This window comes from Nothoprocta perdicaria, unplaced genomic scaffold (genome assembly GCF_003342845.1).
Source record: "Nothoprocta perdicaria isolate Ctin4 unplaced genomic scaffold, notPer1 scaffold_4, whole genome shotgun sequence".
Classification (NCBI taxonomy): Eukaryota; Metazoa; Chordata; class Aves; order Tinamiformes; family Tinamidae; genus Nothoprocta; species Nothoprocta perdicaria.
The window spans coordinates 9097404-9117962 of record NW_020455643.1 but is presented as its reverse complement, the minus strand read 5'-3'; the positions used below and the strand labels follow the sequence as shown (position 1 = coordinate 9117962).

General features: G+C 42.3%; 1 protein-coding gene across 2 annotated transcripts in view; it reads left to right on the top strand.

Moving 5' to 3' along the window:
* The window catches only part of ARMC9 (armadillo repeat containing 9), a 50170-nt gene extending 33956 nt beyond the window's left edge, over positions 1-16214 (top strand). The window contains exons 20-25 of one of the 2 annotated variants that reach the window (XM_026045271.1): positions 2747-2851; positions 3516-3631; positions 4957-5078; positions 7518-7650; positions 11519-11691; positions 14367-16214. In XM_026045271.1, the coding sequence (XP_025901056.1) occupies positions 2747-2851; positions 3516-3631; positions 4957-5078; positions 7518-7650; positions 11519-11691; positions 14367-14389 (672 nt within the window). In that variant the 3' untranslated portion in view covers positions 14390-16214. Of the gene's footprint in view, positions 1-2746; positions 2852-3515; positions 3636-4956; positions 5079-7517; positions 7651-11518; positions 11692-14366 lie in introns of those variants that run through there. The other variant, XM_026045272.1, reaches the window with a different exon arrangement.
* Positions 16215-20559: the final 4345 nt, after the last annotated feature.

Here is a 20559-nt window from a genome sequence, read left to right as displayed (position 1 = left end):
TTAATGGAGTCCTTGTCTCTGAATCAGTTACAAAATACAATATATAAACAGAATTGTAGCAGAATGATATGTAAAACTCACAATGTTGTCTTCTTAAATAACCAGAGATTTGTGGACTAGGTGTCTCAGCACTTGAGGCCCTCTCTGTTTTGGAAATGCTGGGAGTTATTGTTTGTTGATGATGTTCTGTGGTAACATCTCATGTTGTCATCTGGCAAGCGAAGGTTTTGGAAAATTTTATCACAAGTCTTGGGTTGCTGTAAGTTTTAAAAAATTACCACAAACAATATATTTCAGAATATATCCTTATATTGGCAGTTGAGTAACATGCATTCAGACTGACTATCTTATAACTTAGTACTGATCAATTTACTACCAATGTTTATACATTTACAACTAAGAAACAACAAAAAATAACYTTTTATCCTGGCTTTTAATTTGCTGTTTTTACTCTGTTTCTTATTGCTTCCAAAGCATTCAGAGATTCCCCATCTTGATGCTATTACCTTTTCTGGATTTTGCTTTTATCTGTGTTTAATTTAGAGTTGTTGAGTTCTCTCCCAGCTTTGAGCAGATCATGTGGTAATGACTACTTTCTCCTAAACACTTCTTGCCAAGATGTAGTTGAGTCTGCTGGATGATAAATCCGGACATTTTAAGAGATCATCGTATGAACAGAAATTTAGGATTCACTAATGTGTCACGTCAGGGCATTTAGCAGTATGAAAAGCCTYTACATGGATACAGTTATTCGAAAGTAAATTGGCTTAGGATTTGTCTGCTGAACTTTTAAGTAGCTTATCATGGAGCTTGGGCTGTGCTGGCTGCAAGGGTATTTGCCATCTGGGTGACATTGTCTAGGTTGGGTGTGTGGCCACTGTCCTGCAGTCAYGGTGCACGATTCCTGGTGCTGCGTATTCTCCTCACTGGTCTTTTAAATACTAGCTTAATTTGTCTTCAATTTGTCTTTACATTTTTGTTTTACTTGGACCATCTCTAAAGTTTGCTTTTATCTCTAAAAGCAAACTGTGACAGTAAATGCCATAGCGACAGTGATACTGTAGCACTAASTTAGAAGTTTCATTGAGAACTTGAGATTTATAGATAAGAGCACGGTGACCATTTCTCAGGTACCCTCAGATCCAGCTATCACTCGGCACCTGGCAATAAAATCTGCAAGCTCCAGTGTGAAAACACGCTTTAGTGAAGCGGTACATTGAAGGAAAGAGGGCTTAATTGCAGACCTTGGGGACATGAAGCCATTAAAGCCCTCGACTGCCAACATCTGCTGCAGCCCGTGGGCGGTGGCGAACAGGGCGCCCTTGTCTTAGGGAAGCAGGGGAACGATGGCATGTTTGACGATGCTCTTTGCTGCAGGAGGAGGGACACTTTGAGGACACCATTCCCCAGTATGTTAAATAACTTCAGGGAGCACGYTTGGCAAGGAGAGGTTCTTTGCAGGAACCAGCTGCATGTTCTCTGTGTGACAGAATGTGGGTGTCAACCAAAATATTGGTTGAAGTGTTACCTGAGGTGGACAAAGCATCTGTGAAGGCAAATTAAATACATCAGGCACACAGATAGTTGCATGAAAGAGCAGGTTGCTGTTTGACTATTTTGTGTTGCTCTCTATCCAGACACGGCACAGCAGACTCCCAGAAAGAATCCCTGGAGAGAAGGGTTAGCTTTGATAAACAGTGGAGGACTAGCACAACACCTAGAAACCCTCCACAGGACTATCTCTAAAGCTCATTTTTGTAAACTTTTATTTAAAAAAAAAAAAAAAAAAAAGTAAATAAAACAGTATATTGTGGAGTTTCGAGGGGAGCAGTTTTGCTTGGGAAAGAAGAGCAATAAATTACTTTTGTGGGTTTGTTTTTTTTTTTTCAAGGTAGAAAGGCATACCCCAAATTGCTGAAAATGCAGATGGGTGTTTTGGTCTCATAGTGTTGTGGTTATGTTCAGGAAAGATCACAAATTGTTTTAATGCATGGCTACTCTATTGTTAGTTACAGTTTCATTGAAATTTGTGCTTTCATTGCTATTAGATGATACTGCTTCGTAACAAGAAACGGACAAGTTTTCTATGAGATTTCCTACCATCTTCTTCCAACCTGAGCTTTTGCAATATAACTTTAAAAATGACTTACCTTATTTGAAAAAAAATTGACTTGCCTTATTTAAAAAAAAATAATACAGAGATGGGCTCCTCTAAACCATCAGTGTGAATGACCAATGCCATCAGAGTGCTTTTCTTTTCTGTTCTGCTCTGTAGGACTAGACTGGCCTGGACAGATCTGTAAAAAAAGGAAAATTCCAGACCCCATAGCAGCTGCTTACCAAGGACAAAGCCTTACATCCCTACAGACCAACATACAGTGTTTTGTAGTGATAATAATGACAGAGGTTTTCCCTGAACTTTTATTAGGGCAAACAACAAACAATTATTTGTGGCTGGAAATGGAAGGAGAGCAACTTTAGAACACCAGCTGTGATTTTTAGCAAATCTGTAGCAAGATTGGTGATTTTCTTTCTCTTGGGAGTCTCTAGTTGTATTTAAGTGAGTTCCTAAGTCTCTGCTTTTTTTGCCTGAAATGCTTCCACATCACTGCTTACATAGGCAGTATTAACAGTCGTTCATCTGGAAAGTGCATGTCATCTAGGTGAATACTAAAAAAGAACTACATTTAAAGCAAAAAATCCCTGGGGCCTGAGCTCAAACAACTGAGGTGTGTTGCCTTTGCAGGAGGACCATGACACCATGGAGGCTGATCTGGACAAAGATGAGATTTTACAGCCTCAACTGGGAGAGCTTGCAGGAGAGAAGCTGCTGACAACTGAGTACTTGGGAGTGAGTATTACTCTTTAGAATCCTGAAATAAATTAACTAACTGTTTCTGGTTTAACTGTTTAACTTCATTAGTTTTATCAGCTTTTAGAATTCTACCTCTTRAGTTTGTTACTTGAAATACCAGGCTCAACAAGCATAGCAGTCCAAATCTCTCATAGGTTGTTAAACTAGATGCTCTCCAAAAGAAGGAACTTCGAGAGAGGGAACTTTACCCCTTTATGAGAAATAGGCAGGTCATAGCTTAATCATAAGCTAAAGCCATCCTTGAGGTTATACTGCTAGGTCCATGGCACTGCATGCACACAAAGCAAAGACCTGAGCAAGGTAATGCTGGGACAGTCTGCTGGTTTGATATAATTTTGACAAAAGTAATAAGTTAACTGTTCCTTCAGTCTTTATGCTAGATCAAGCATTGTCTGCCTTATCTCAAGCAGCAAAAAACTGTGAAGTAAAAAAAAAAAGTCTGTTGCCAAGTCTGGCCACAGTGATGCTAGAACCTTGACCTTAGATGCAGCCTGCAGTGATTGTAAGGATTTTCATTTAGTGACAGTGGGACACAATTTGGTTTCTGAAGCAGTGTTTCCATGCCATATACTGTTCCCAATGACTCCAGTTACTTGTTTTTCACTAAGTCCTTTTTCCCCCTTTTCTCCATTTCCATTAGATAATGACTCATACTCCAAAAACCAAGAAGAAGATGTTCCCTGGTGTCCATCAGAGTATAGATGAGCCTCTGCAGAGACCTGTGACGCCAAGTTTTCACAGAACTGTGTACCCAATGTAAGTCTGAATAAATGAGGCAAAATTGGATTTTTAAAAAAATCTTAAAACCAAAACACAATAATTCAGTGCCTGACAAATAAAATGTCTATACTTGAAAGTGCATCTTGCTATTGTCATTCTTTACAGATCATTTTGAAAAAATAAAGGGTGTGATAGTTTAAACAGAGTCTACTGGATAAGATTGCATACCTGGAATAACTGACTAAATGTTTATTGATCTGTTTGATAAACTTGCATTGTATCCTTTGCCTTCAGAATCCTTTCCTCTTAGGGTATACTCTGCAGGTGAATTGCATGCACTATGTAAAATACCTGGGTTTTCCATTTTATAAGCAAGTAAATCTATTTCTCTAAGGACATTTGCTACCCACTCCTGGGGAAAAAATATAAAAATATAGTGGGGAAGCCAAGAATCCTAATGTATTGAATTTCTTGATTTGGAAAGATGGGGGGAAAAAAAAGAAAAAGAAAGAAATATTCTGGCAGGAGGGTGTGTGACACTTGGCTCTAGGCGTGATTAAACAAAGCCTCTTTTTACCTTTTTTTCTGCCCCTAAGGCACAGTACCTAAGCTCAGTTAAGTGGGATTGCGCTACTTAATATTCCTCTTGCTGTTCCCTTAGAAACTGATTTAGCTGTGAAATCATTAACTGCCTCCCTGGACTGCATCCTTTCTACCTGGAACTGCAGTCTAGTTACCTGCCACTGGGCATGAATTGCCAGGAAAACCTTCAGGGTCAGCCAACATTTTCTTGCACATTTTTCATACCCTTCTTGCTTCCCTTGTGTGTTGTTGCCTATTCCTAAACTCTCTTTACCCTATTCTTTCTGGATTTTATTTTTATTTTTTCTCAATGATCTGCAACACTGGGAAAATCAACAGGTCTACTTTTCTATTCTACGTTTGTTGCATATTGCTTTCTGCAAAGCAGAGTCCTCGTAATATAAAAGAATAAATCTTATATCCTTGCTAAAGCAGAGTATTGGAGACTTTTCAGGCCCACTACTGCAGTCTTTTTCTTAAGTGTCCTGCTGGTTATTGTGTCTCCAGACTCTAAGGAATTATGGTTTCCTTTCCTTGGCTCTTTATTGATGTAGGAAAACATGTTGGTTTCAAATATGTCTGACATCAGCTGGTTTGGGAGAGCTACAGTCRTGCAGTAAAATTATGACCTTAATGCTAGTTTAAATTATTAAAGAGAAAAAAAAAACAAAAAAAAGTTTTAACTTCTTCCACAACATTACAGGTACATAAAAGGTAATTCTCATGTAGTGTTTCAGTCGCTACGAATTCATCGCCCTGCATTTTCCTTTCTCCTCCAGGCCAGAAAACGATGACCTTTCTTGCCATAGGGATGAAAAACTCCAGTCCTTGCCRAGCGATCGCCTTCCCACTCGTAGCAGGAGCAGGTCCAGTATTTCTGACCTCTGCGTTTCCTCCTCATGTAAGGATACGATGTGAATGCTGCTGTTATTTGTGCTGTTGTTTGCTGCCTGAGTGGGGCAGGCRCTGGGGCAAAGCACGTGGGTTGCAGGCTTGTAAAATGTGGCCCTCCCCATGCAGAGCCTGGGGCAGCSTGCAAGACTTTGGGGGCCTTGCACTCTTTTGCCTTGAGCGCAGTGACTGGCTGCAGGAGGGATGTGCGGTGTCCAGAAATCCATGATCTCACTTGCTTCACTCCATCTTGCTTCCTGCGGAAGGGTCAAGGATCCCACCCAGGCCTTCCTATGTGCAAAGTGTATTTTCTTTCACGTGGCAATGTCCTCTGACTACAAGAAGAGCCGCAGCCAAGAGACAGTGCACTTCCCAACAGGCAAGGCTACTTACTCCATCAAATATACCCTTGTTTGGGTCTAAATGAATCACTGTCTACTGGCACCTGCAGGCTCTGTTGGCCAGACCTCTGTATTAAAGTGGAGGGCAGCTGCAGTTATATACTCAGCGCAGCAGCTACAGTCAAACTATACAAGGCTGTGGAGGATGGGAGGCTCTGTGCTGTGTAGCTACATTGTGGGCAATGCTGCTAAAGATTCTGCACTTGCAACAGAAATTAGAATTAGTGCAAACTCAGCTGGGCTTGAGAAACAGGAGATGGGGTTTAAAAGGTTATAAGCTGTGGAAATATTTTATTGCAAGTTCCTGATAACCACCAATTGACTTCTGCTGTGGGAACTTCAACCTGCTTGCAGGGATTCATTAACATTTCCAATTAGGGATTTAAGACAAAGTGGTCTGCAGTCTTGGATAAAGGATCTTCCAGTGTATCCGGCACAGAATTTTTAATAAGTTCAGACAAGGCATGACTTGACTTGACTGAGAAATATGCTTTGAAGCAGTAAAGAGATAGCATACTTTTTTTCTCCATCTCCCTTTTTTTAAATTTCCTAGAGGAAATGAAAAGGATTCTGAGAAAAGTAACCGAGTCTTGCAGGAATCTGCCTGCGTAATGCCCCGAGCTGATAAATAGAATAATGCTAAACAAAGGGCTTAGGATGGAAGCAGATGAAGGTCCTGCTTACGATGTGCACTTGCATTCTCGCTGCTGTGCAGGAATGGGAGCTGCTGCCTCCCAGCCTCACTTCACACAGCAGCGTGTTAAGGAGAGCTAAGTCTCTTCAACAGGGAGATTAGCTGGACAGAGGCAACTCAGAGCTCCAGAGGCTGCAGCCGAATCGAAACCGTGCTGGTTAACGGTTTGGTTACACACAAGAAGAAGAAAATAACGTGTTCCACGTATTCGTAGTTTGTGAAGAAGATTAAGTACCTCAGATATCAAGGGCGCAGCTGTTTGCTGTTTTAAATATTCTGTAGGATAAAACCYTCCTTTGGATGCCGGTTAGGAGAACAAATGCCAGCGTTTCTCAGGGGTCRTGCAGCCACCAGGAGCCCAGCGTGCTGAATAGTGTCTTTCCTGAGAAAGGCGTTCGCTCCCCTCCAACAGCTCCTCCGTGYTGCTGAGCCCGTCTGCTCATATATATTTGGGGGGAGATTTAAATGAGGAACCTGACTAAGTCAGACCAGTAACTGTTGTCCTTCAGGTGTGAAGAAGAAAATCAATTTGATGCCTTTGTACTGAGGAAATTGCTGCCAGCTTTGATGTTTGCGTGATGATTTTCGGAACTTTATTGTAGGCCCGTCTAAAACAACGTTTGGTACTATTTTCAGTCATGATTATATGGAAGTGAGTATTAATAAGGCAACCAGATTATACTTTATCTTGGAATTATGTATACAAAAAGGCAGGTAATTTTTGTGTGTGGCAGTGACATATCCAGGCCCTAGCACATATCCAGGCTACAAAGCAGCACTAAGTTACTTGAAGGGACAGCCTGAGTTTTATTTCAGGCTTCTGCAAGTAGCCAGTGAAATATCTGCTTTCTTGTCTTTTACTGTTTACCTTTGGGTAACAGATACTGCAGTGACCAGTGCAAAGCAGAAAGATGGAAAAATAACTGTGCTTCAGGGGAGTATCATTGCTGTGGAATAGTCCTGTCTTTTTGTCCTCACTGATTGCCTGTTACCCTGTTACTAGGGCTCTGTAGGGAGAGCTGCCAGTGCTTGCATTCCTTTGACTTTAATGAGATGTCAAACGTTGGCTGATACATGTTAAMTGATGATTTTCCTGCTCCTAACCCATTGCAAATGCAAAGTGTAACTGCTTTGAAAGTGGTCCAAGTGTAGTTTACTTTTCAGTTGTGATGGGCTGGAAGCACGTGCAGGTAACTTGGCTCAGCTGGTGAGCAGCAGCTCGCTTCGCCACAGTGACTCAATAGCCTGCCATTGTCTAAGCGTTTCCATCAGGCAGCAGGAGCTGTGACTTAACTGTCTTTCTAGAACGTGGTAAAAACAACTTCTCACTGAATTGTGTTTCTTCTTTAAACAGCAATTGAAATGGAATCTTCGAAGATATTCTCATCAGGCCATAGAATGGACCAGCACATCCCAGCTGTGGACAACGTCCTGTCTTCCCGATCTAMTGAGTTCACCCAAGACAAAGTAAATGGGCTGTCTAATAGGTATGATTTGTCCAGATGAATGTGTAAGAGCACAAGAGCAGTCTGAGGGAACTTACCAGCTAATTCCATGCTGCTGTAAAGACAACCTGTGAAGTCATTTGATGTATGATGCAGTCTGGTGTGAGACAGCTCTGCTGGTGCTTGCCAAACAAAATACCCTTAGCTGTGCCAGTGGCAGCTGTTCAATTTCTAAACATCTGTTCCAGAATGGGAGAAACCTCAAGTAAGACAGTATTAATGAAGATCACATGTTTCCCCATACCATCTTCTGCATGTAAAACTCCCTTATTAGTTTTTTAGATGATGGACTATTCTGTACCTCATGGAAAATATGTGTCAGTAAAGAAAGGTAGAGCCATAGAAAGAGACCAGGAATTAACTTGCAGAATGAAGAGAGCATAAACATTTAAGTGGATTCAGAGTGTTTGTATCTGCTGAGTGAGCACAGCTCACCCGAGGTCCTGATTCATCCACTGGCAGGTACAGTGAGGAAGGTAGTTTCAGCAGTTCTAGCATTGGATTGCAGCTGTTTCTTGAAAGATTGTTGTTGTTGAAGGAAGACCCATTCATACTGTAAGCCCTCTGTCAGGGTTTTGTCATGTATAGGATTATGGTGTATATATTTTGGTTGAGAACTAAGAATCCATTAAGAATCGAACCAAAGTTTTTTCAGGACCCTCATGTATCCRTGAGACATTAACAGCTTTTTCCTATAGCTAATTAAATTGGGCCAAGTTTTAAGCAATGACTGTAAAGAAATTTTAAAAGCAAGTACATTCCAGAAGTAAAACCTAGAATGGGTGGAGATGTGTTACAGGAAAGGTTTTACCAACACTTTATGGATCTGATTTTTCAGAAGTGTCTAGTTATTAATGTCAGTTAAAGCTCTAGCACTTCTGAAAACTGGACTCTCTACTTAGAGCTTTGCTTTTGGCTCACAAGTGACCTTTCTGATTGCTTGTTTCTGGATTGTATTGTTTCCATTGTGAATTCTGATAAATTATCTACAAATTATCACTGGTCTGAGCTGCTTAGTAATCATACCCTTGTCCCAAAAGAAGCATTACTGGTTTGACTTCTGTGTASTGTGTAATAATAGCAGCAAAGCACACACTACAAATAGAGACAGACCATCAGAACTGTATAGCCTTTTTTTTTAAGGATTTTATTTTGGTTTTTTTTTTCAGCCTACAGTCTTTTGTTCACCAATGTATATCTAAACATATATCTAAATCTCACTCATAGATGGGTTTCTAACTGAAGGCACGGATGCAGTGTCCTGCAGAAGGAGATTTTATCTTTTCATTGCCTGCTTCCTTACCATGTGTAAAGCAATTTCTTTTTACAAAAGCAGCCTCAAGTTACGGATACGGGAATGTGGCCATTCACGGTCCAAGCAGAACACAGGGTTTTCTGTGTCAAGGGTGTTTTGTTCATGTGCAGGTTTTGCAATACCTCGACCTGCCTTTTCGTTGTTCTTTCATTCTTGGAGCATACTTCGATTTGTTTGCAAAACAAACAGAGTGAATAAATTCTTACTTTGGTCATAGTTTCACCTACTGCAAGAGGTCTTCCTCCTTCCTAAAACAGGTATGAATGAGAAGGGGAGAGGTGGCTGGTCACTRCTCCCGTTTCCCCTCTTCCTTGAGCGGTACAAACTGCACAAAGTTCAGTGCAACGGCATTTACAGTAAATCACTCCAAGAGAAGAATGAGGCTCTGGTAGTGGCAGGTCTTTTACAGTTGTTGCATATCCATAGGAACAAATGATAGTTGTAGGCAACGTGTGCCAGGCTGGCAGCTGCCCTGCATTGCTCTTGCCTGCTGCGCTCGGATCAGGTACAGATACAGATCATAGCTGAGCAAGGATGGATTTGTGAGTTTACACCTGTGGCTGGCAGAGAAAGCATTTATTTTTTATTGCCTTTTCACGTCTCTTGGCTGGATATTCAGATCCCAGTGGCAGTCTCTTAGAGGCTTTTTAAGAGCCTRTTGCTTCCCTTTTTTCCAAGTATGCAGTTTGGTTTCTTTTCAGTGCAAGGGTACGTTTCTGCCCAGCACCATGGGACGTGGCCACGACGCGTGTTGGTTTTGTTTTATCGTGCTTATTTGGAAATTAGCACACCTTGCCATAAATGACTCACCAATTACCAAATACTGCCAATCATTTTCCCACTAAAGATATTTTTTTCTCCTTCACTCTTCATCTAGTCAAGATAAGGGTTTTTAATAGCACTTCTCTAAGTTACTCTGAGGATTAATTTCTTTTCTGCTCTACGTCCTTGTCAGAGAAACAACACATTATTCTCCAGTGTTCGCTGCCTGCGTATTTCACATAGTACTTTCCTGGAGACTTGCAAAGATGGGAGCCTGTGTTGCTGCCCTGCAGAGCCTTTGTGGTTCCCGTCTGCCTCCTGAGCACCATAATTCTGGTTTTGTTACCTTGCTTTGTCTCCAAAGACATAGTCTACCTGTGTAGGTTGCTATAGTGAAACGCAGCGAAGATTGTTCGTGCTATGAAAACATTTATTCATGAATGGAAATAAAGCTCTAGTGTTTTGTTACTTATTACCAAATGAGGGGAAGCCCTTTTGTGGCTCAAAGATTGCTACAGGGCTGCTGRCTACATACACTTGCTAGGTAGAGCACCAGTGTATTGGAACCYCAGCGCTTGCACCCAAATGATAACACAATAAACATTAATAATTAAACTGTTCTATGGAGAGAGATATTTAAATCTGTTCTATGGGYCTAAAAAGTAGGTGATCTGCAGCTTGGGGTTTTAGCTAACCAATCTTACGTTTTAATCATGTTTTGTTAAGGCTTTTTTTGGCTACTATCTACCACAGTAAGCTTTTAAATGATAAAAAAGAGCAATGCTTAGAGATAGGCAAAAGGCTGCAGAGATGGCCCTGAGCAGACCATTTAGCAGGTCTGTGTGCTTAATAGCTGGCATATACAAATGCAAAATACAGACAATTGATGTTACTTGAACTATAAAAGAAATGTTTGCTGTTGTATCTTGCCAAAAAGAGAAGCTGGGCTATAGAGTGGCTCATCAGCCAGCGCATTCCTAGGGAAAGGAGGGGAGATTAAATGTCTTGAAAATCCTCCTGATCACCCTTTCTGCCAGTCACAAAGGCTGCTTTTGATGGAGCAAATAACAGAGACCTTCCAACTAACATTTTTATTGCCTCTCTTTAGATGGCACCTTTTTGGATYCTCTCTTGCTTTTACTTTTATTTCCTTTTAAGAGATTTTCCTTTAGAGACTTACTATTCCTTGGTAGCCTCCAGTTTCTGTACTTTAGAAAGAAAATGTTGATACTGAGGGTAGGAAAGGGGAATCCGCACACCATCATGGACTAAATTTTAAAGAATGATATTCCTGCAGCAACCYTGTAGTAGACTGTAAAGTAAGAGCAGCTGTTTTAAGCTCTCAGTATGAGCAAGGGACTTGTGTGCTCAGGGAACTTATTTCATGGATGTCATCACAGCTTTTTGCTCTTTTCACAGTAGCCCTGGGAGTTGTAGAAATCTCTGTACGTGGGCCAGGGAGAGTGCCTATGTCTGACARGATTGTGACTGGTATCCAGGAGAAATAATAGGTTTTGTGCCCCAAAAGGATGTCTGATTCCTGACCTGTGGCATGTATATCTGCTTTTTTTGCACCTCAGACCAGTGAAGTGATAATGTGTGTGATAAATGCAATAGAAAGCAGGCTAAGCATCTCTTACTCATTTGTCCACAGTTGCAAGGGACATAACCGGCCTTGTGGTCCAAAGAGGTACTGCCAGTTCATTTGATTGCAGATTAATGTACATGCATTTTTAGGGCTTACTAACTCCTTCTGTCTCTTTCTTCCTACAGTGAGTTTTCCGCAGCTTTTACTAGCAAACCTAAGATCCCTCGCACCCCTGAAGCACAGAGTGCCAGCCCAAGAAAGGGAAAGATCCCCCCCATTGCCCCTCAGTTCTCTCAGTCTGGACCCCAAGAAATGAGCCGCCCCAGTTCGTCGGGATCATCCACGAGGAGCAGACAGAGTGAGTGAAAAGCAACTGTTCTACTTGTCAGTGCTTGGTGTGGGAAAGGAGGGAGCTCTGTAATAGCTCTCTGGGAATTAAATTGTGTGCTGCAAGTGTGCCAGCAGTATATGGCATTGTACTTGTCATCTGCAGGATGCACAACCATGCAGTTATATCCTGCTGAGCACACTGCTCCAGTTTCCACCCAGTCACATGTAGAGAATTTAGAGACATAACTTTTTCCTGTGTCTGGATGGAGAAACCTCCCTAAGAAATTTATGAATTATGTGCATATTATTAGACTACCTTTTACAGATGGGGAAAAATGAAGCCCAGTGAATTAAACCAACGTAGTAAATCTGCAACAGAGCTGGGAATAACTTCCTAGCTGGGAAGTTATATAGTTATATGGGAAGTTTGTCTAGTTATATGGGAAGTTTGGGCTGTGGTGTTCACTCCCTGTTATTCCACACAGCTGCACTTGCAGGGGTGGTTTTGTTTTGGGAATGCAGGTGAGGCAGCAGAAAGGAGTGTCCTGGTGGCCAGGGCAGTTTCTGGTGTAAGGAGTTCTTGCTTGAGCAGTCCTGTGCTAGGTAACACTGCCAATTCTTTCAGCTCCAGCACTGCTGCACATGCCCTGTGTTTCACCTCTGACACTGGTGCTTTCTGTTCCTGGTGATAGGAGCGCTGTTCTCTCCTGACTGATTGTGGTGGTAGCAGCCAAGAGCGTGTCCCTGCTCTCTGTTTCACTTCATTTACAAAAGTGCTAGTGCATTAAAAAGGAGAAGCACTGCTGAAGAATGGAACCAAGCACAGTGTGTGTGTGTGTGTGTGTGTGTGTGTGTGTGCACCCAAAACCTCTTGTCCACATTTGTTAGATTCTCCAGTACAGCTTTATGCTCTTGGGTGTCGGAGATGAGACATAGGCATGTTCTTGTAGGAGTCTGGAATAAGGTTCTTTTCCACTGACACACTATATAACGTACTTTATTTTGAAACAGCAATAAAGCAGAGTGTGATCCATTTTTGTAATCCGTTGAGTTTCTCTGTTGGTCCAGACTCTTGCACTTTCTTGTTTTTGACTTTCATTAGATAGAGTTTGTCTCACAAGGTACCTCTATCTTTGTTGTACCGGTGCATCCTAAAGCTGAATRTACAGTGGGTATCACATCCTATTATGTGTCTGTTCAGTTTTTSTCCATAGTTTTCCATTGAGTTTCCAGGTAACTTTCCTAACTCTCATGATTTCCACAAGACAGACGTGGTTTTGGCAAACAACTGTTAGATGTTTAACTCTTAACTTACTGCTAAAATTTAGCAAAGAAATTAATTTACAAAGAAATTGTCTTTCATACACTCTGCTTCTATGTATCGTATGTTGTTGTCTCCTCTAACCTGTTAGTTACTCTTTTACTTGCAGAGTGATGCACAGGTTTTTATGACTGGAAAAAACCAAGAGGCAGATGTTATGGACCTGATTTTTAAATGACTAGAAAGGATTTAAATGACTTCAGTCCAAACCTAACTCACATTAGCTCAGAGTTAATTCCTAGCTGTCATTTGGGCAGGGAGGCATCTGAAGGCATCAAATGTTTCCCTAGTCAAGCTCTGTGCTCACATCTCTTTCTTTAGACAGATTCTAGTCCCTTATTTTTCTAGCAGACTTTTGTAGATGAGCCTGAAGTTGTATGGGAGGCACCAATACCAGCCATCAGTAGGACTTAACAGTTCCTGCCTGCCATTTGCTTGCTGCATAAGTATTTAGCTTTTTGCATGTCAAAAGAGACTCTCTTTTTGCAATACCAGTTTTAGCTTGTGAATTTCTTGGTGTTCCTGGAAAAGTGCAAATTTTTATAGCTCTTGGACATGATGAGATGGGATCACTTGTTTCACAGACATATTTTTTAGCTTGTTTTTAATGTTGTAGATGTGTTTTCTAGAAACACGTTGCTGCTTTTATGTAAACCCAGTCGAACGAGCTGGACTGCTGCTCTTGGTAGCATGGAATGCCTCAGGAATGCAGAGGAAACGCAGGTACCCGCCGTGACTGCTGCACGCCTGCCTGGGGCCAGATTCCTGCCCGAGGTGCAGCCCACTSTTGTCTGCAGAGCAGTAAAGCTGCACCTTAAAGCAAAACTGAGCTTCTGAAACAAAAACTCACCATTCCTGGGCTTTAGGCTGCTGTTACTTCCTAGCTGGYACAGGGATGACACGTCGTGGTGGCATGAGAACAGAGGTTTGGCTCCGAATCTAGACTTTATTTTAGTTCTGGGTTATGTGCCCCTTGTGAGGATGGGTGAATGATGAAGTCTGCAGAGTGCCCTTAGTCTGAGTCTCTTCCAGTCTCCACCTGGGCATGTGTGATCTAGGACATGGTGCTGCTAGTGTAATACAAAATCCCTACCAGGAAAAGAGTAATTTAGTCTGTCACTGGGCTCTTCTGGCTCCCTGCTCCTCCAGAAGTTCTTTAAGTGTCTGCTGACAAGTGGTTGCTCTAAGTACATTCTGCCTTTTTAAGCTGCAGTGTCTGTGGTTAAGGTGCCTTTGTGTGTGTTCTTCAGGTGCCTTTGTGTGTGTTCTTCATGTTGTTTGTGTCACTCTACAGGTCGAACAAATGTTTCCCTCAGGCAGCTCCTGTCTTGTAATGAATCCAGCTTTTGGCTGACAGGCTCTTTCTTGCTTCTCCTCTGCAGGCAGCCAGTCCTACAGGAAGTGACAACAGTTGCTTTCCTCAAGAATCACCTGTCACRTTGCTGAAGGACAGAGCCAGCTTCCTGTAATGACCTTTACTGGCGACCTGCTTGACAAGAGAGTGGGTTGTTAACATTGCATGTGTACAGCTTGCACAGTGACTCGGGAATTATCTGATGGGATGCGTCTTTTGTCATCCTCGTACCTGGCTAAAACAAGGGCCTTGTTACAATTCAAGTTTGTTACAATGCAACAGAAGCCTGGGACAGGTATGGTAGGGGAATGTGATCCCAGTGTCCCTGGTATTTCCCTCCTAAGAGACGTTGCTGCCTCTTGTTCTCTGCCTTCTGCGTCAGAGTAAACAGCCCTTGGAGATGGTCTGTAGGGGCTCAGCATAGAAGTCTGGCYGAGCAACTGCCTTGTTTACATATTGCTTGCTGAACCTAGCACGTCACATGTGTTTTTTAAAAAACTATTCCCTTGTGAGTGAGCCTGGGGGATATCTGTGTTCAAAGGATCTGCACTGGGAGTTTAGTGTGAGATATGATCTGCATTTAGCCACCAGAGACTGGAGAGAAAGCATTTCATCAATTTAGGATTGACCCATAGCAGGTGAGAAACACCGTGCCATTGCCCAAAGCAGAGTCCTTGCTCACCTCTGAGGATGTGAGGAGCAGCTTTATCTGCAGCTGTTACTCCTATATGTTCTTTCTAGATTGGATTTTTTTCTTGATTTTGTTTTTTAATATTTGTTGGATGAATCTGCCACCTTTCTGATGTATCTTCTTTCAGAGTAGAAGCCATAAAAATCTGAACAGGTCAGAAGCAGCTTTCCCTTGCTGCTTGGTTATGACAGTCCCCTTTGATCTATGTCACATTTTCTGGTGTTCTTCACTTCTGAGCAGTGTTTTATCTTTATGAAATCTGGACTGATCTTCAGTCATTAGGAAATGCAGTCTAGGCAAGAGAGCCCAGGAAGCCCTTCCTTAAATAAAAATCCTGCAGTTAATTCTGCYGGTGATTTATGAAGCCAAAACGGTTTGTTGTTCTTTGTTGTTCTTTCTCTCAAAAGCAGCGGTGACCAGGAAACACTGAAATCTTTATTGACCATTGCCTTTTCAATAATATCCCCTCATGTGACATTGCTGTTAAACCAACAGTAACAACTTTTCCAGAGATGCCATTTGCCTTGGAACTTGGCTGCCACTGGCAGAGGGAAGTGTGTTTGCCATAGGTGGACTTCAAAAGCAAATGTGTTAGCAGGTACTAAAAGAAAAGCTTTAACTTCTCTCTTTTTGAGTTTCAGCTCAAGAAACTAGAAGGCAGCAATATAAAAGCTACTGCAGATAGCACCATTTACCTTYCCCTAGGGGAAGGAGTTGCACAGCTACAAATATTTTCCATAGGACTGGAGGAAAACTTTGTGCCTGTGCTGAGACTTGGGATTGTGCCTATGGGTGTGCAGTGGCAACTGAGTAGCCCAGATGATTTCCTCATATGACACAGTTGCTATGAGGTGGCCTGAGATCAGAGACAAGGTGTGGTTTTCTTGTAGAAATGGATCCTGTCTTGAAGTTGCTGTAACCCTGTTGAATAACAGACTTCAAGTTGGAATCCAGATCTTCTGTAGAGTAAGATAACCCCTAGTTTAAAATCTAGTCATGTTCATGTGAAAGTATTTGGTAATTTCAGGGTGTCCACAGGCCAAGCATGAAGCAGTCGGAGTGTGGGTGCTACTTTAGCTCCCAAGCTGCATAGGACCTGAAGTGACTGAGGGCCCTTGGTAGCCTCCATCCTGTAGATCTCCAATCTAGATAAAGACGGCACAGAGCATTTCCAACCTGTCTTCAGATTCACCTCCCTCTTTTCAAAGGTGCTAAACACAATTAATGGGAAAATGTGCTCCGATTCACAAAAAGGCAGCAATGGAGAGCAGCCGTAAAAGCTCGCTTGTGATTTTCCAGTGCAGCTAGCTTTTATTTTTCCTCTGAAACCATGTATTTTTTCCAGCAAGCCGTATCAATGGCCAAGTTGTTAGCATGGTAGTTGCTGAGCATGTGCATTTGCATATGTGCACATGCAGAATGCCCCAGCAGTTGAGTTTTATTTATTTTATGGGAGTGCTAAGGTGCAGGTGGGAGCAGACCTGACCCTGAGATGCAGAGAGGCTTTTGAGAAGTGTTGAGGGCAGCAACTACTAAAAAAWAGAAATACAGCAAAAAATTCCCACCATACCATGARTAGAGACCAACCAAAGTTGTATCCTTGTAAGTCAGCTAAAGGAAYGTTAATGGGTTAATGGACACCCTGCAAAGATCTAGGTTAGTTTAAAAAAAATAAAATAAAAAAAATCAAACCAAAATGCATCTTGCACAACTGGACTGGAGGGAATAAGCTGAAGTGTGTGAATAAGTGTGTTTGTTTCTTACCTTGGCCTGCTGCAAGGCAGAGCTTCTTACGTACTTTTTTCCATGTTCAGCTCTCAGTGTGAATGTTTGAAAACTGAGTTTGAAAACTGTGAGGCTCTTTTTTATATTAATACTCAAGAAGCTTGTGCTTTCCAAATGTTTGGGATGAGAGAAACCGTGTATGTGCTGCAAAATAAATTATTGCCTGAGCAGCAATTTGAGAGGTGGGCAAGGTAACCTGTCCCTCTTCGTGTCTTTCACAAAAAGCCCCTGCTGTGCCAGCCAGCAGCTTTAGAAGCTAATGAGAAATGATGATATTGTCCTTCTCAACCAGACACAGAAGAGAGAAGAGTCCCTGGGTAAAGGTCAGTGACATGTACACAGTAAATTCTGCATCTTGCTCTTAGATGTTGCTGGGTGTTTTTTTCTATGCTCCGTGCAGAGGCTGCTGCAAGGTGCAACACTACCCTGTTAAATTCGTAATCGAACCAGTGAAAACTGCCAGTTTGGATAGTGCTTTACCCGGCTCTGATCTTGTTTACAAGAAGCAAATGTAGTAATTGCACATGCTACTTGCATCTAAAAGGAAAGATTTTTCTGGAGCCAAAGCGCCAGGTAGTTTGACCACATTTCTTGAATATTGCTTTTCTATATTCAGTCTGATTTTGTTTATGAATAGGGTAATACAAGACACAAACTACCTATGTCTATTTAAATTTGCATGGAGAGCTCAGTCATTCTGTTTAACTGCTTTCAAATCAGCTGGCAGCGACTGGGTGAATATGTTTCTTAAGGGCTTTGCTCGTTTACCTTTTCGATAGGTCTCTTTGGAGCTTGTGGATTTTTAGGGTGTGCATTTCACATTTCGCTACATTATATTATTGACAAATTCTGTTGMCAGCTATTTTATCCGCACCTGAATGGAAAACACGGCTGCCTTGTGCTCAGCCCTCTGCAGTGTGTTTGCTCACGAGGGGTGCAGAGCAGGCGGGAGCCTCACATTGTGTTTGGGCTCTCAGGAGGAGAGCCCGGGTGCGTGGGATGTGTGGGATGCCACCAGTCATGTTGGGTTACTATCAGAGGTGGTATTTCAGGGTGGGTATAGATGTGGAGAGCAGGACACGCAAGGATGTTTGCTGGAGATAAAGTCTTCCTGTGCTGGGGAGGGACAAAGGTTGCTTGGTTTGGTTTGGTGCCCTTTATTTAAAGTTCAGCAGTCTTTAGAAATCATGGTGGAGGTTACAGGGTGGAGATGAAAAGCGCAGCACCGCATTCGTGTGCATCTCTGGGCACTAGCAGCAGTGGTGAAAAAGCAAGCGGGCCACCTTCCTGCCAGGCTTTTAAGTACCCCTGGAGTACTCCTGGAGTACTCCTGGAGAATCCCTGTGATGGAGCCGTGGGGACTTCTCCAGGCCGTACTGCACCTGCAGGAACCTCTGCTTGCTTGTGTGGATTGTTTAAAGAAGGGAGCTGTCAAGGATATGCTGAAGGGTGAGAAATAAAGTGTTTCAGGGTAAGCAGAACCTTAAAATCAAGTTGTTCTACAGACCTTATGGTAATCTAATGGAAATCTAACAGCCGCAAGAAACAAACTTCCGGATGCAAGAATTGTCCTACCTTATCAGGCCAGGAATTTTTCTAGCCTAGCATTTTGATAGTGGCACTGTCTGATGTTTCAGAGCAAGGTTTATCCCATCTCCAGGCTGCTCTCTGTCTTAAGGAGAATGGGCATTACATTCAATTATAGGATCATGATCTAAATTTCCATTCTTTAAGAATGTGATGTCTCCAGACAACAGGCTGAATGGCAAACTCCAGGATGTCTAATAAACTGGAACATGTCCAGCTTTTATTAAAAGTCCTGGCATATGTTCCTAGTTTCCAGGAAACATGCGCATTAATTTATTGCAGTAAAAGTGAAAATACTTCACTTTATGTTCACAYGCAAACTGTAAGAAATCCATTTGAGTCTGTAATGTTCAGTTTATGCTTATCTTTGGCACGTGTAAATGCTACTCTAATCCCTTGAAGTGCAAGGTTTTGAGGAGTGTAAATTACTTTCTTCACTTCAGGTGTGAGTGACCTAATAGTGTCTTTAATTAAAAAGGAAAAAAAAAAAAAAAAAAGAGAAAAAAAGGCTTCCAGCATGTCTTGCTGGTTCGTCTTAAAAGGCTCTGAAGTGTTGCTTCATTTTATTTGTTTTTCTTCCAATGATGCTGCAAGCTAGTTTTGCCAAGTGAGAGGATCAACAGGATAAATAAAGAGGACTGGATGGCTAAAACAATAATATTCATTCTGCTTTAAGGTGCTTTATGTATTAGACTGTTGCTATGAGTGCTGAGACCATCTAGAAATCAAATCACCTACTGAGGGATATTAGAAGGTTGAGGACATCTCCCACTGCTGCTCTCAATGAGAAATTGTGGCCTTTGTAGATCCAGATTTCACTACACACAGGCAGCTTCTTTCTCCGAGGAGTGAAGAAGCTGACCTGACGTGAGGATGGGATGTAAGTGCTGGAAATAGCAGCTGTATGCCAAGTGATACAGTTTCTCATTTGGTGAGAGCCGTGTGCCGGTCTGACCGCCCCAGACCTTGTCTGAATCCGGTTGACTGTTGGCAGAGGCTGAATGCTTCCTGAGAACAAATCGCGTTATTGTTCATGTCTGTTCATGCACTGCCTTTGGGGATCGTGGTTYGTGTTGGTAGCAAAAAGCAGGGCCGTTAGCACCAAATGAATTCTTTGTCAAGCAGCACRTTGGGTGAATTTTTTACCCTTTGCTCCAACTGCTTTCTCTTGRGATGGAAGGTGGAGGTTTATCCCTGGAGCAGGTGTATAATCTTTCCTAACAGACTTAGAGATAACTGCTTTGCTTTTGCAACTTGGCAGATTATGGATTACTATGAAACTGGTTCCTTCTTTCCTCCTTCTCCAAGTGAGCAATCAGGAAGAGAAATGAAGCAGCTCTAGACTTGAGGAAGTTGGTTGAGTTTTGGTCCAGTTGCTTCTGTCCTGAAGGTCTGTGTGAGGTGAGTTGTCTGGAACAGCAGAGCACCCTTGTCCATCTGTGCAGAAGGGGACAGAAATGCGTCATTGGTGACACATTTTGCACATAGATTAAAAACTTTGAGTGGCCAAGTGGTTGCTTCCAGGGCCATAGTTCACAGCTTCCATGTGCTTTGGGGTAGGGGATAGGATCAGAAGAGGGAGGGGAGCACAGCAGAAGGATGTATTTCTCTCTAATGCTTGCAATGTTGGTGACTCTGAGGCTGCTGGTGGTGAGGATGGAGTTTTTGCAAGAGCTTGCTGAGTGTTGCAGGAAGATATGGGCATAAGCAATTGCAAATCTCCCAAATCTTGCTGGAGCCCCCAAGATGCTCTGACCACTGTCGCAGCAACTAAAGCAGAAAAACAGGAAAAAAAGACCAACTAAACCAGTGCTCAGTGCTGTTCTACCCCAAGTTGCCCAGACATGSCAGTAGCAATAAGAGATTTCATCTCCAGCATCCCAGATAGGGGTCTTGGCTGTGAGGTCCTACTCATGCAGTGGACAGTAGGTGCAAGGCTTTTCACCTGAACAGGCCTAGATGATTTTACAGCTTTCAGGGGTCAATAACACCCTTCTGGCTCTGGAATCCAATCCAAAGAAGAGATCTATTTGCTGGAAATCTCACTGTTTTCGTAATTTGTTCTTAGCTGTGATATCAATGTGTCCTGTATTTTAACTGAGTCCAGCTCCCACTTAAGTGGTTGTGAGGAGACAGCTAGTTTTTCCACCAAGCCTGC